We start from the raw sequence: 15,082 nt of genomic DNA on the forward strand, positions 1-15,082 counted from the left end.
TTTGTCAAATAGTTACGTTGCGCTGTCCGATAAGGAAATACCATGCCATGTCTACCATGAGATGCTTGCATCTTGTAGTTTTAGTATAATTGCACATGTGTTACGCGATACCAGTACGATAGTGGTGTTGAAAATGTGGTTGTAAAGATTAGCGTTAATTTGAACTAAGTGGCACTAGTGTATAGTACGGAGTTCTTATAGTAGTTCGAGCGATCCTGCAGCGGCCCTTTGACGTCGCCCTCTGCGGCCTGCTGGCGCGCCTTCCGCTCCAGCTCGAGCTCCTGGGCGAGCGATTCTGCGACGCAGCATCCCGAATGGAAAGCGAGAGAGTGAGAGAGAAAAACACACATCGAAATGAATAACATTTTTATGCTTCGAATTCAATGGCACCATGAAACCCAGCTGGAATTACACAAACACGGGACACAAAAGAAAAACCGGAACAATATTTGTAGGGCTCAAAATTAGTTTCCTTGCGTTTGGTTTCGCGCCCAACTCCCCCTCATGTTTCTTGCAAAGCAAACCGCAGCCGCGCGCTATCAAAGATCCCCTCTGGCCACCGCTTCTCTTACTTTCTTTTCATCCCTCCAGCTACGAAGGAATGTGCGGCTTTTATTCGCTTCTTGACGATTTTTTTTGTCGACCTCTCTCGGAAAACGCTTCTCCGGCGATTATCGCCTGGAGAATTAAACTGATTTGCTGGCAATTTTAGAGTGCGTGTGTGTCACACCGAGCGGGGATGGCAGCCACCCCCGGTCCATAGCAACCCCGACGACATTGTGCGGAAAATCCTCTTGTAAATCCGAGGTAAGCTACTCTGCCGACGCGGCAGGTGAGAGGTGGCTCCCCTGACGCCGGACCGAAATGAATAAGTAAGCCGAAATGAAACAAAACCCCCATATCCCGTGGCAAGTATTAAGAAATTAAAAAAAAAAAGTAAGTAAAAAGGAAAAGCCCAACTACGACGGGCTCGGGGAGCTGTGTGTGTGGCGGAAAAAAAGGTCGTCCTGCAGGAGTCGCAAATCGCGGCATCGTGTCAACCATCGGCACTCGAGGCAACAGATAGGTAGCAATAAAATGGGGCACCGAAAAAAAAAGAAGTAGGAAGAAGCACAAGAAGTTCAAACAATTGCTCTCCAAGCGTGTGCGCCCCCAGCGCCAAAAGCGTCTCGCGAGAACGCTCGAAAGAACGCCGAATGGAACGGTGCCCAAGGAAAATGGGCCGGGACACCTTTAGAATCAACACACAAAGGCGCCTCGGCGTGTTCGGTGGCGGGTCACAATTTGCTGACTGCAGCGCGACCGAAGTAAATGGATCATCTCGTAGCGTAGCGTGAAATTGAATCAACTTTTTTCTGTTTATGATGTCTCACTTGCCATATCATAGCCTACTTTGACTGCGGCTCTTTCCCACACCGGATGAGGGTGGGTGACGTTTGCTCGAAAGGAAAGGATCTTTTTTTTCTTCGCTTTTTCCTCCCCTTGCAGATACCATATCTCCCTCGCTGGCTTTCTTTCTTTCCACCCATTTACCCCAGCCCCGGGCTAAGCCGGGGCGGCAGGCGCCGCATGTGATTTTCGGATTTTTCGGAACTTATCCACGGAAAATAAAAAGGATACGCCCGCGTCACCATCGCACCCGGGCGTACTTAGAAATGCATGAATTTACGGCGCACTCAGGCAGCTTTTCACTTCTGCGCGAACCCTCGGGCCTGCCCGGCTTTTCGCGGTTTTTTTCGCTCCCTTGCACAGCAGGGCAGGGCCACGCAGAAATTATTTGCCGAAAGCGAACCATTTTTCCCCTCACCTGCGTGCGGGAAGTCCTCCTTCTCGTTCTCTCCCGCCTCGCCCGGACGCTTCACCACCAACCATAACCATTATCTGAATATAATAACACGGCGCAGGCAATGGGCGCCGAATGCGCGCGGGCTATGGGTGGCGAGAGCAAAACGGTGGAAAAAAATGAATAAATTGGATTATGTTTATGAAAAACATTTAATACAAACACAACCAAGCGCGAGGCGTACGGCGAGCTGGGGGCAGAAAAAGAAAGTACCCGCTTACCCTTCTCTCTTTTTCGTCCGCCCGCAAAAAGCCACCAAGACAAAAAAAAAAACCGCGCACAAGCAAACGGAAGAACATTTATGGGTGCATGTTCTTTGCAACAACAACACGGGCTACAACGGCAACAACAACAACCTCGAACACGACGCCACGCCAGAGAGGGACAGAAGCGAACCCAAAAGCGGGCCAATTTGCTTTGTTTTACTTTTAATATATATTTAAATTTTTCATCGGCAGAAAAATGTTGAATGTAACCGTCGCGAGCCCGTCGGCACTCGAGATAAGATAAGTCAGCGGATAGCGCGCGGTTCCCCGGGAGCGGAACTTTTTGCTTTCCCACCCTACGCTCCACGCTCCGGGCCCTTTTATCCCTGCGAGAAACAAACCAGCGAGAAAGTAAAAAGCCCAACTCGCCCCGAAAACCGATTAGCGGAGTGCCAAAACTCTCTCGAGTCCCCGCCTCAACCAACGCCCAACAATGCCACTTTTCCGGCTTTTCTTCCGCCCTTCGGCGGGGGGGGGGGGAGACGAACAGGGCAAAGAAATAAAATAAATAGATTGATGTAAAATGGCAAAATGATTATGAAAATGGATCTAACTTCGTTACGGCGTTACGATTGACATCATTATTGTCATCATTTGTATCGAGGCGCAGTCAAGCCCGTCGTCGGCGGCTTTTTCCTTGGGAGTCACGACGAAAGGAAGAAAAGGACGCCTTTTGTGTCCTCAAAATCCCCACCCCACCGAGGGCCATTTGGTTGGCTTGCAAAGAAGGGGGCGCGTGGTTGGCAAACAGCAATAGCACGGTTCGGCGGTTTTCAATAGCGCTGATAATGCAATTTGGGACATTTTATGAATGCACGAAACATTTGCATATCGAATGTCGCGCCCGGCGTCGGCTGTCGATAACTCAAATCCAAGGACCAGGCTTCCCGTCAACTTACCGGAGTAATTCTGCCAGAAGGCTCCCGTGGCCATAATGTCGAGCCCGGGATAATTCCACGACTTGCCATCGCTGATCTGGGGCTGCGAGGGCGACACCTCCTGGCTGGGACGGGACGAAACCGAGAGGTTCGGTGCGGGGCTGCCCTCTTTCGAGTAGCGCTCGGACGAGGACGCCCGTCGCTCCCGCTCACGCTCCAGTTCCACCCGGGCGTGTCTATCGACGCGCAAGGACTCCTCGAGGGTTCCCCGGTCTCGACTGCGATCCACGACGGATGGTACGACGGACGCGGACGCCTGGTGATGCTGGTGATGAAGCTCTCGTTCACGTTCCTGTCCTTTATCACGTTGTTCCCGCCGTTCCCGGTCCCGCTCGCGTTCCTTTTCGCGATCCTTTTCGCGTTCCGCGTCCCGTTCGCGGTCCTTCTCGCGTTGCTGCTGCTCGCTGCTGATGTTTTCTGATGTGGTGAGCGTGAATCGGTGAATCGGTGAATCGGAGAAGATAAACACGAAGGAGGTTAGAATGGGTCCTTAGAATCGGGCTCGCCTGTTTTGTCTCAAACCGACCTGCAATGATGCGTAGGGCCTCGGCAGGCGCACCCGACGCCTTGATGATGTCCTCCAGCTGTACCCTTCGCTTTCGTTCACCGTCGAGCCGATCCTGGATCTGGATCCGCAATCGGCGCTCCTTCTTGAACCGCTTCTGGTACAGCGCTGGGGGAACGCGAAGAAAGGAACACGTGAAGCAGCGAGCCTTGGCGATTTGATTAACTCTCGCAGCCTCGAAAGGCCCGAATTATGTGATTTATGACGCTAAATCGTTGACGAATTTCATCAATCATTTCGCCACAAACGGGGTTTCGATGGGCAACAAACACAGCGAGCAAAAAAAAAAGGGCACCCCACATACACGCATGCATAACCCATCCCGTGGGATCCTGCTGTGCGGTGTAAAACGTAAAACAAAACCCCGAACAACACGAGAGAGAGAGAGAGAGAGTCGAGTGAAAAAAAATCAACGGCCCTAAACGGCAGTTGCAGCGGGATCGATTTCTCGATTTTCGTCGAACCAATTTCAAGCAAAGCAATGCCCTCGAACGGTATAATCTGCCCGGCCCGGTCGCGACGAAGGCGCAACGGAAAAAGCCAGCACAAAACGGCCAGGAAGAACGCAACGTTGTAACAGCAACAAAAGGGCGTCGCGGCCCTGCGATCTCAATCGCGACGAGTCCTCGATTGCTTACCTCGAAGCCGCTTTTCATCGGCCAACTGACGCTCGAACGAGTCCTTCACCTCGCGCTCTCTGATTACGTCCATCTTCAGCTCGGCTAAATTGCCACCACAATAAATATGTAAACCGGCAAGGGAGGGAGAAAGAGGAAAAAAAAACACACACACACACACAAAAGCACATAAACATTTAGATAGGAATAGTGGTGGGGGGATATAATTAAAAGCGCTCATAAATGTGCATCGAGCGAGTGTGCATCAGATTTAATCCATCCATCCGTCCGTTCGTCCTGTCCGGCGATCACGTATCACGCCCCGTTCATCACGTGTAGCATTATTCTAAATCAAATTCGAACTAATCGGAATCATATCGATCATCGGACCCTCGAGGAAGACGGGTGGGCTGGGATCCAGCGGGGGATTTTCCCGGACATCGGCAGAGAGGGCCGGCGAATTGCCGAAAATGCACGCCAAAACATAATCGAAAACTCGCTCGGAAACTGGGAAAGCGAAATGATAGGTTAATTCGCGTAAACATTGCTTTTTGCGATAAAAGAACTGGCAAAGATCATTATTAATGGATCAAGGCCCCTTCGGCCTTGCCCTGCCTCCGTCAACCGGGGCCGAATAAAAATAATAAATTGATGAATTTTCAAAACGACCACTTATGTGGCCGCGCGCGCCAAACAGAGCCACGGATCCATCATCCATCGCTCTCGCGCGCGCCCCAACAAAAATGTGCGCTGATAAAAGTGAAAAAAAAAACAGCAACGGCAACGGGAATGGAGCCAAAAAGAAAAGCCAGTGGAAACGGAATCAAACATGTTGCTCCATGGAGCAGGGGTCCAAAAAACAAAGGCGCAAAATCGATAACAATTATCTTTAATTATGGTCCTATAAAGTGAAATCGTTTATCTACGTTCATATTAATGCACAGTTCGAGTCGGCGAATGGAATTATTTGGACTGTCAAGACCGACAGCCTGGCTCCAGGGATGTTTCGGATGGGAGACGGGGGAATGGGGAATGGGGGAAGGAGGGGGGGGGGGCTAAACAAGCCCACCTTATCTCGCGATCTCGCGCGCCAGGACGAACGATCGGTTGGATGCGATGTAAAAAGGATTGAACTTCCGTCGATGTCGATTACCTTTCTCGTAGGACGTCTGGCGTTCCTGCTGCCGGGCGTTATCGGCGGCCACCTTCAGCAGCCCCTGGATGTTCCGCAGTAGCGTCTCCGTCGACGATATGGTCGGATCCGGATGGCCAGTCGGACCAACAGCGCCAACAGCGACACTGGCCGCCAGGCTCGAGTAGTTCAGCGCCTGATGCCGATGTGCTTCGAGATGTTCCTGCGGAACTGGCACCACGCTTGGCCCTGGCGAATGAAGATCCCGCTCACAATCGCTCATGTCTGTGGAAAGGCGCAAGGTGGAGGTGTGCAAAAAGGAGGTTTGGAAACGCACCCCCCCCCCCCCCCCTTAGGATACGATCCTTACCTTCGTCCTTATCGTTCGGTTCTTCCGTGTCGGATATGTTGGCTTCGCTCATGTTTTCGTCGTCCTCGTGCACCGACGGTTCCGGTGAGTTTGGATTGCTGCGTTCACTCGGTGCCCCACTGCCTCCACCTCCAGGTCCACCACCACCACCGCCACCTCCACCAACACCGCCTCCTGTACCGCCACCACCAACCGCAAGCTCACCAACACCCGATTTGGAGAGGTTCAGTGCCGGACTTTGGCCATTCGGTGATTCCGCCAACGGTGGGCCTGCAAAACGACCGACGGAAAAATGACGCCATAATGCCCATCTCGCTCACACGTGCCCCCACCCTACACCCCCACTTACCGCTGCCCTGTGAGCTGAGATCCCGCGGTTTGTGGTCAACGCCTGGTGTCCTGTCATCGCCCCGTTCCTCTCGCAGTCTAGTCTCACGCGATCGGTGTCCAAAACGAGCGAGAGAGAGAGAGAGAGAGAGAGAGAGAGTGTGTGTGTGTGTGTGTGAGAGAGAGAGAGATAGAGAATGAACCAATGAAAAAAGCACTCGGAAACGGAGAAAACGAGCATAAATTATATGCAAGTTGCGCGGCCCTGCGATCGATTTGTAACAAAAAGGGCAGCACAAACTGGCGCACATGCACAAGCATTAACATTTGCGTATGCTTGCGTATGCTCGCGTATGCTCGCGTTGGCTACTCACCGTTCGAGGTGCTTCACGATGTCCTCGTAGGCAGCCCTGCAATTTTCCCAAATGCCCGTGTGGTGCGACCTGCAAATAAGCAACTGACTGGGTTCACGGGATCTCGAGTCACCGCGCGACACTACGCACCTTGCGATCGCCTCCATGCCGGGGATGTTTTGGCCCTTGATGATGGAACCATCGGGTCGCGGGATACCGTGCGGGTTGACGCCAGGACTCATCAGTGGGTGGCCACCGGCGCCCGGGTGTGGGTTCATCTGCATGAACGGTATGTGATTGAGGTGTGTCGGAGGCGCATTGTACCCATTCGCCAGCAACGGTGACTTATCCAATCGTGGAAGATCTGCGGGGGTGGGAAAATTGGAAAACGACACGAATGAAAAACGCGAGCCTTGAACCAGTGCCGGGTGGGTGTCCTTTCGCAGCCAAACGCCCCCTTGTTTTTGTGTGACGAGAACTACCTCGCAAACTACTAAATCGACACACACATACACACATTCTTTCGCAATATGATGCCCACCTCTCCGGCCCTTCGACTGAGCTCGAATGGAACTTTCCCTCACGCTTCCGCTCGAGCTTTTCATGTATAATCATTTTAAACGTTCCCAGCTGTTATTTATTATTATGTATTCCTTTTGCTGCTGCATCTGCATTCCTCCCGTTTCGATCCTTTTTCCATCGCTTGGCCCAAACGAACCAGCATGGCGTTGCTCCTTCACCTGACCTCACCGCCTTGTGTTGTGCGAGTCCTTGTGCGGCTCTAACGCGCATTCTTTTTATCTTCCCTTCCACGATCCGCTAGCCCACTCGCTTCCCGATCGCGTCGCGGGATCTCGGATCCGTATGAATCTCGCCCGGAATGCGTCTGATTTGATTCGTCTGAAGCCGAGGTTCGCTCAATCATCCCCTCCCTGCACATGCACCACCGTGGGTGCCGTAAATCTATTAACATAAATATTTTGCAACATCGGTTAAAATAATAGGTGATACGATGCAACGCCGCATTCGCACGGACAATTATTATCGATTCGTTGTTTTTCACCCTCCCAGGGAGGGAGGTCTCTCGCCGGGGTCTCGAAATTGCGATACACATAGACACATATTTTTTTTCTTCTTTTGATTATGCAAATTATAAGTATAACCAAGCATAAATAAAATATGCGTACTGTTGCGGCGGGGCAACGTTTAGCAAACGCCGCACATATTTCACGCGATAGACCAGAGCCAGGATCGCAAAGGATCCAGTCGGTGGTAATGTTATGCGCAGCGGCTTATTATCGACCGACCGCTGTCTATCGTCGACGATACGACACCCAGAATTCATAATGATCGGTTATTACTGCTAGCAGGGCTTCGAGCGCGACCTCAACCCGTAGCCCATAGCCGTAGCCACTTGGCGTAGGACGTTTTTCACTCGAATTGGGAGCTGGGCAGTTTGCCTCTCGTGTGATGTACATGCACATGTATAGCAGCAGCAGGAGTTGTTGCTTGCAATCGAAACCCAACCCTCGCTTGGATGCTTACCGCTCAGATGTCCATTCTCGTACACGAACTCTCCGTTGTCCAGCCGGTGCTTCTTCAGTTGGGCGTGATGTGGCATGTGGGACGTGGGCATGGAGAGTCCTACCGGGCCTCGCTTGGGCGGCCTACCGGGCCTGGAACTGTGCGATAGCAGAGAGTTACTGGAGTTAAGACTGGGAGATTGTTAGTATTCGGCGGGACGATGCTCTAGGCGAGTGTACGGGTTGTTTTTCACCCCCCCCCCCCCCTTCCCTTCTATTTCCCAACGACCTGCGGTGGGTGTTGCGCTAAAGATTTGGACACAAACACCCCAAATTACTGCTGGCTCGCACGCAACCAAACCCCACCACAGCCACAGACAGCCTGCAAAAGTGAACCGAATCTCGCCCTGTTCCCTCTGCAAACACACATACACACACACGCGCGCGCACGCACACATACACCTACATGGGCAGCATCCGTGGGGTGAAAGATCTGACACCAGCAGAAGAGCCCTTGGTGCCTGCCACACCAGCTTGGCTTGGGCTTCCTTCTTGAGCGACCGTGGCCTTTTGCAACCGCGGCACGGGACGAATCAACTAAGCAAGTTTAATTTATCAGAATGCAAAGAAAGAAGGAAAAGCCCGTACACTACCGCAGCACCCGGGCAGGCGTGCATTAAAAACTTTGCTTAAAAATACCACTACTGACGATTTATGATTCCAGCGGCGTCCCAAGGAGGGAAGCAATGCTGCCCGGCTGCGGTGGAACGGGAGCAGCAAGTACTTGTAATTGTAGGTTGAAAATTGATTTATGCATTTTATTATCTTTACTTTTACGATACGATTGTACAGTCCGGGATCCGGGCACGGGAGAGAAGGCACAGGATCCGCACCGTCAAGACGCCATCGGTCCATTGCTTAAGCTATCGCATCGCCAGGACGATAGGTACGCCACCGGTACACGCGCGAGGGAAACGCGCGTGATTTATATCGGGGCGCAGTAAAATAATAATTATATTTTCTACAAATTAATTTTCAAACATAAATTTTCCATTAGATCCCACCGTAAGCGTGCACCGTGCCCGACCCCTCGCTGGAATGCAGCGGATCATCGCCCAACAAGTGGAAGTGCCTGCCTCTCGTGGAAAGACTTTCCCGCTTTCCCGAATGGGATGATTCAACCATTTATTTATGTTTTTTTGCGAGTTTCTTATTGCGATTCCAACTCATCGGACACTTGCGAGCATTCACGCACGCACGCACGCACGCATCACGTGGATTTTCCGGAGTGTTTGGTTTGGTTCGCGAGTCGCCAACGCACAAAAAAAAGGGGGTGACTTGATGCCACCTCACCACCCACCAAACGCATTGTTTTCGCACGCGCCCCCGTTTAGCGACGGGTAGGGCAAAACTAGCTACCACCCTACTTGCGTCTACTGGAGGCGAATCCGCTAGCTTGGCCTGGCGCTTGATTCATTTGTAATTTTTGTTTGTTTGTTTTTGTTTTGTTTTGTTTTTGCTCTTCTCTTCTCTTCTACGCCCGCTTCTACAATCAACTCCAATCGCACAATTGGATGGCATACCTCTCAGGTGGCTTTATCGACAAGCATCTGAAATTAAAAAAAAGAGAGAGAAATCATCCATTCATTGAGTGAAGTTGGTACAGACAAAACTAGCTAGATTGGGGGTAACATGTAAACAACGAAAAACAACAACAACAACAACAACAACAGCAGCAGGGGGGAAATCACACAATCACAAAGGGGTACAATCAAACAGAAGAGCACGAGCACGATGTATCATTCCGCGGGTATCATTCACGCCACCCAAAAAGCGAGCGCCGTCTGCGTGTCTGTGTCTCTGGGGAACAGACAAACATCGCTCCCAGGAAACGACCACAGACGCCCATGTCCACTTTCCCGAAAGGGATGAAAGGGGCACACCCAACATCGCAAGGCGCACACGCACCCAAAACCGATGGTCACGCACATCACAAGGGGCATGTCCTCGCGCCAGGGCATTAGGATCATAAATGCATATCAATCGCGGTAGCTGGGGTAGAGCGAGATGCTGGCGCTGGCCTCCACCCACCGGAATTTCGTGGAAAGCCCCTGCCCAGACACAATTGCATAAGGTGTAAAACCACAAACCTGACAGCAGACGGGCGCGATTGCGGTTGCCATGGCAGCCACCAAAAGCCTGCCGAACATCCTCCAAAGCCTACCGCGTTATGTTGCTTCTTATCTGCGGCGATCCGATGATTCCGTGCCCAAGTGCGTCTCCGTTTCGTTTCGTTTCGTTCCGTTCCGTTCGCTTTCGTCCTTCCGTGTGTTCTCTTTCTCCCTTCGGTCCCTTCGCAACGTCTCCGCGTTCCTGCCACCTCGCCCATTCAGCCTCATCGCTTGTCACACGCGACTTCGGTTTGGCTGTTCGGTTCGGTTCCCCCACGGAGGATGGAAACCAGAAAAAAAACCGCAGAGGGACCAGCAAATCGACAAACAGGTTATGGACAAACTGTTGTTCAACATCAATTCGCAATAAAACACGCCGAAAAGAAAACGGCGAGGGAGCGTCGAGGACGACAACAATGACGACTGCTCGTAATGTTAAACGATTCTTTGTCAGGTCCAAGCCATCCGCGGCGGATCGGTGGGTTCCGTGATTCCTGCTCCTCGATTTCGGTTCGTTGCCACCGCGACACCATTGTCACCCTTCCTAGGGCGTAATAGAATTAGCTACTAATGTTCCCGCGTTGCGGAAAAGCCGGAAAAGTCACCTCGAGTCGATTCGAGCTCCCCTAGCCAAAAGCCAAATCTATCGCAACCGTACTGGGTGTTTTCCAGCAAACAGCACGCGCATCTCCGGGCCAACTCGTGCCACGGTTGTGTCGATTGTGAGTAGTGCCCCCTTTTTCCCCTTTCTTCCTTGTGCCATTCCGCAGTCCTGCAATCACTCCAGACGCACGCCTCCAGACGCACGAATAAAAGCCCTAGACACGCCACGCGGTGAAATTGGAACCGTGGCTTCTGGCCGGCTAATGAAATGGTTCGCACACGGATCTCCACATACACAATGTACGTGTGCCCAAACATGCACCCAACGATGTTGGTGCCGGCCGCGGGTTCTTGAGTTATTACGAGTAATTTCATTCATATCAATCGAAACAGTTATCGTTCCTGTCTACGGGCTCCTGTGGCGGGTCTGGCTCCACGAAATGGTTACATTCACGACATCGGCTGCCCCATGTGTAATGGGTGTGTTGCATTGCGTCATAAATATAGAAAGAAACCCCCACCCACCGGCACTTGGTGCGTCAAGCAGGGCATTCGCTTTTTTTCTGCCTCTTATTTTGTGTAATAATCGCACGACGCTGCTCCACGATCGACGGCCCCAGTACGGGCGAGTGCCGGATTTAGGAATATATTATTTGACCAATTATGCTACGAATTCAAATGGAACACAATGAGCGCACCAGCAAGCGCAGCAGTGAAGGTGTTAGCATGAGGCGAAGGCATTAAAAATATCGCTCCTTCGCTGGCAAACCGCGTTTTGCGCACCCGAGAGAACAATTAGCGTAGAAATTTTCCCTCGTACCGTTTTGGCGCGTTGGGGCTCCGCTACATGTGCTTTTATTCCGTACCACAGACAGAGGACGAGTGGGCCATTCCTCGCACTACGCCTATGCCGCTCAATTATGTCCCAGATTAATTGAGATAATATAATAAAGGAAACTCATCATTCACGACTCGCATGCATGCATGTGCATGCAACGCGTTGGGCTGTTTTCCCTGAGCGAAACATAACAGCTTTTCCCGCCCTCAACGAGCGTCCCGAAAAATGATCGCCACAGGTCGCGAAATTCGTGCTTCGTTAACGTTTTCCGCTCGATATGCATTTTTCCCGGGCGCTCTCTTTCAGCTCGAGCGCGTTTTTACACTTCTCGCAAATGGCCCGGGTCGTCCCCGGCACGGACATCAAACATTTACAATTTTCCACCGTCCACGGCGTATTCAAATGGCGGCAGCGGCTCCGCCAGACACACAATGTATCACACTTTACGCACAAAACGCGGTTCCGCGCGGGCTCTAACGACGGCGAAGCGGCAATTAACTGCCCATCGACGCCACAAACATCCATTACGATTCGTCGAACATCGGATCATTAAACTGAGGGCATTCCGATGCAGCCAAAACCGAGCGCTCCTGGCTCGGGTCGGTGAGGTGGCCATGCCTGCTTAAAATCACTGATTACCATTTCTTGCCCACGGGCCCACGGAATCGGTGCGGGCGCCGTGTACGGTAGTGCCTCGGTTTAATTACAATCCGAACCTTTTAAATTAACTGGAACTAATGCCTAAATTCGAAACGAAGATTTCAATCAGCACTGTTATTGCTCAAGAACGCCGTTGTGCCGCTTTTTCCCTCCAGATTTACGACTGACAGTAGTCGTAATTTAGAAGACGACTGCCGTTCATTACAGTGTCGATTCAGAGGAAAATCCATCAATCATATCTGCCGTTTCTTAACGCAACTTAACGATAATTACACAATGTATGCTAGGAGAGATGAGAAACTCTTCCCGCGGTCCTGCGTCCTGCGAGTGTGCGATTCGAAATTTACGCCTTCCGTTCCACCACGCGCCAACCGCAGCATCCGTTGCTCGTCCACCGGGTCGGTCCATACGAAGGAGCTACACTCCATTTCCTGCTTGCCTCCGGTCTCACAGCAGTCCCAGCGCCCGGGCATCAGTTGCTTGCTTTGATATCAGTTGCTGCCGGAGCCGAGATGCGAGTGCGAATGAAAATTGCTACATTCACTGCCAATGCACGGCAGCGATGCAGCTCAAGCATGGAGCAAAGGAGCAAAGGAGCCCCCTGGAGGAACTAGCATCCTATCCCGCGCCAAACCACACGATCACGATTTCGCTCTCATTTTACCCCGTGCTGAAAAAGGGTGCGATCGAGCGATCTGATCGCGGAGCCCTTCGCGAGCTGTTCGCCTAGAGGCGTTGATCGCGCCATCATCGTTCGATCGCTCATTCGTTCGCTCGCTTCATCGACAACTGTGGGTGTGCAATGTGCAGGTGAACTACGCGTCTATGAGCGTTATGAGCTGTCCGTGGAAGGGATCGGGAAAGGGTTCGCCCGAGAAACGGCTACAATTTAAACCCCGTCCTGGATCGTCAAGGATGCGACGGTTGCATTAAGCAAGCTCCTACGGCAGTAGTGCATCGTCCTCACCGCAAAACTATTTTGAGGTTTCCAATTCCGATCCCCCGGGGGTCGGTTCGCACAAGGGAAAGCCCCGTGTTCGCTTTTCCCGGCATCAGGCATTCGATGGGAAGCGACCGGTTTGAATGGCTTCCTACGGGCGCAAACAGGGGATTAACAGATAGAAGATTTTGCGGTCCAGTGATTTTTACTTTTCCACTGCGAGCAAATGGTTTGTTGTTTTCTATCGTTTTTTTTTTTCGCTCTCCATGGTTTGTTCGGCACCCATTCAATGCCTGACAGATGCGATCGTGAGCGGAGTGCTATCGGGGTTGAAAATTTAATTGGAATGCCTACCAAGATTATGGTTGCATGGAGTTTCCCTCTTTTTTTCCCGCAGCCACATTTTGGTGCCGCCGTTACTCGGAGGCTGCTTGTGGCGCAGTTTTGGACGGTTATGCACAAATCAAGTCACAAATTGGACATGTCGTGGACATGCGGGATAATCTTCCCTCTCTCTGATCCTGCCACCCTAAAGCTCGTTCGCGTAACTAGCATACATGCACACACGGAGTGGCTAGAAAAGGTGATGGAAAACGGAAAATTCAACATGGAAATAAACACACGGGCACACACACACACATACACACACACAGGCTATCTCAGGCTAGGCAGACTAGGATGTACTACGCAAAACACGGCCACACCTGCATACCGAGAGCGGCAGGCTACAACAATCTACTTGTCTACGGAAGCGAAACGCCAGAGCATGTGGCATGCTTGCTCCGGTCGCCTCGCAAGGTACTATACATGTACGTGTGCATAATCGAGCTAGCCCCGAGCACTCACCTGGCCGTGGTGCAGTCGCGGTACAGGACGTCAAAGTCCTTGCAGGACAGCAGCTTGCAGCGGTTGACGCCGGGCTGGATCGCACCCAGTCCGCGCAATATCCGCACCTGTTCGACGTTGCACACGAGCGGGACGATGTCGAGGCGCTTCAGCTTGGTGTAGACGGTGTGCAGGCCACCGACGAGGTGTTTCAGAAACAGCTCGAACGCCTGCGGAAGACATAGCATCGTTTCACCCTGTATCATGAAAGCGGCCACCTTCTGACCGCGGTAGTCGACCAGCTTGCACTCGTTGGCCGTCGGGTCGGAGCTCGAGATGGGCGGTGGGCTGTTGTACGATCGCGGGGGCACGTGGTGATGAGCAGCGGCCATCAGATCGAGCGGACTAGCGTGATGCATGAAGGAGTTGAGCAGTCCGAGCCCGTGCGGTGGCAGGTGTGACAGGTTTTGCGCCATCCGAGGTGGCATTCCGACCATGCCGGCCATACTGCTGGGTGTGGACACATGTGGAGGGCTTAGCGGGTGTGCCATGTGACCCATCAGCTGGGCCTGGGCTCCGGCACCCAGCGGACTAGACGAAAGTTGACGACCTGCGTGATGGTTCGACAGTGGACCATTATTGCTGCCTCCACTGTGGCTGTTGTGCAGTGGGCTGACAGGCGTCGGTGTTCGCGTTTTATCCAGCGGATGCTGGTGGCTACTGCTTCCGTTGTGGTTGTGTGGGATCGGGGGCGATATGTTGCGACCCCGTGAGTCATTCGAGGACGCGATGCTGTGATCGCTGGCCGTCGAGGCCGTATCCATCGCGGAATCCATCACTCCGGGCTCGTGTGATCAGTCACGATCACGCTCACGATCACGATCACTCACACCGGCAGGATCACGCACTTTATCACCTGATGCAACCGATGCACCGACGCACTGATGCACTGATGCCCTGGCCTCTCTGGCACTCTGGCACTCTGGCACGAATCTCTTGTTTCTTCAGACTCACACACTCACTCACACACGCACTTGGACACTGGTCACTCGAGCCCGCGGAGGACACCGACAGGACAGCGACGAATCATGTTTCACGGTGTCACGGCGTT

At 52.4% G+C, this 15,082-nt stretch overlaps 1 protein-coding gene across 1 annotated transcript; it reads right to left on the bottom strand.

Annotated features, from left to right (window-relative positions):
• Window positions 1-164: 164 nt before the first annotated feature.
• Window positions 165-14,807, bottom strand: LOC128727127 (dachshund homolog 1). Its single transcript, XM_053820995.1, has 12 exons — window positions 13,993-14,807; window positions 9,518-9,544; window positions 7,957-8,126; window positions 6,562-6,775; window positions 6,433-6,501; window positions 6,081-6,157; window positions 5,732-6,001; window positions 5,383-5,646; window positions 4,251-4,334; window positions 3,574-3,720; window positions 3,009-3,464; window positions 165-295 (listed from the first exon to the last, which is right to left on the bottom strand). The coding sequence occupies exons 1-12, from the start codon at window positions 14,805-14,807 to the stop codon at window positions 165-167; spliced, it is 2,724 nt and encodes a 907-aa protein (XP_053676970.1).
• Window positions 14,808-15,082: the final 275 nt, after the last annotated feature.

This window comes from Anopheles nili, chromosome 3, assembly GCF_943737925.1.
Source record: "Anopheles nili chromosome 3, idAnoNiliSN_F5_01, whole genome shotgun sequence".
In the NCBI taxonomy this organism is placed as follows: domain Eukaryota; kingdom Metazoa; phylum Arthropoda; class Insecta; order Diptera; family Culicidae; genus Anopheles; species Anopheles nili.

Excerpts from the sequence above, each read along its gene's own strand:
- LOC128727127 (XM_053820995.1), bottom strand. The coding sequence starts at position 14,807 with ATGGATTCCGCGATGGATACGGCCTCGACGGCCAGCGATCACAGCATC. Across the intron at positions 6,776-7,956 it reads CGAGAATGGACATCTGAGCG|ATCTTCCACGATTGGATAAG; the intron begins GTAAGCATCCAA and ends CCACCCCCGCAG. Across the intron at positions 6,002-6,080 it reads TCTCAGCTCACAGGGCAGCG|GCCCACCGTTGGCGGAATCA; the intron begins GTAAGTGGGGGT and ends GTCGTTTTGCAG.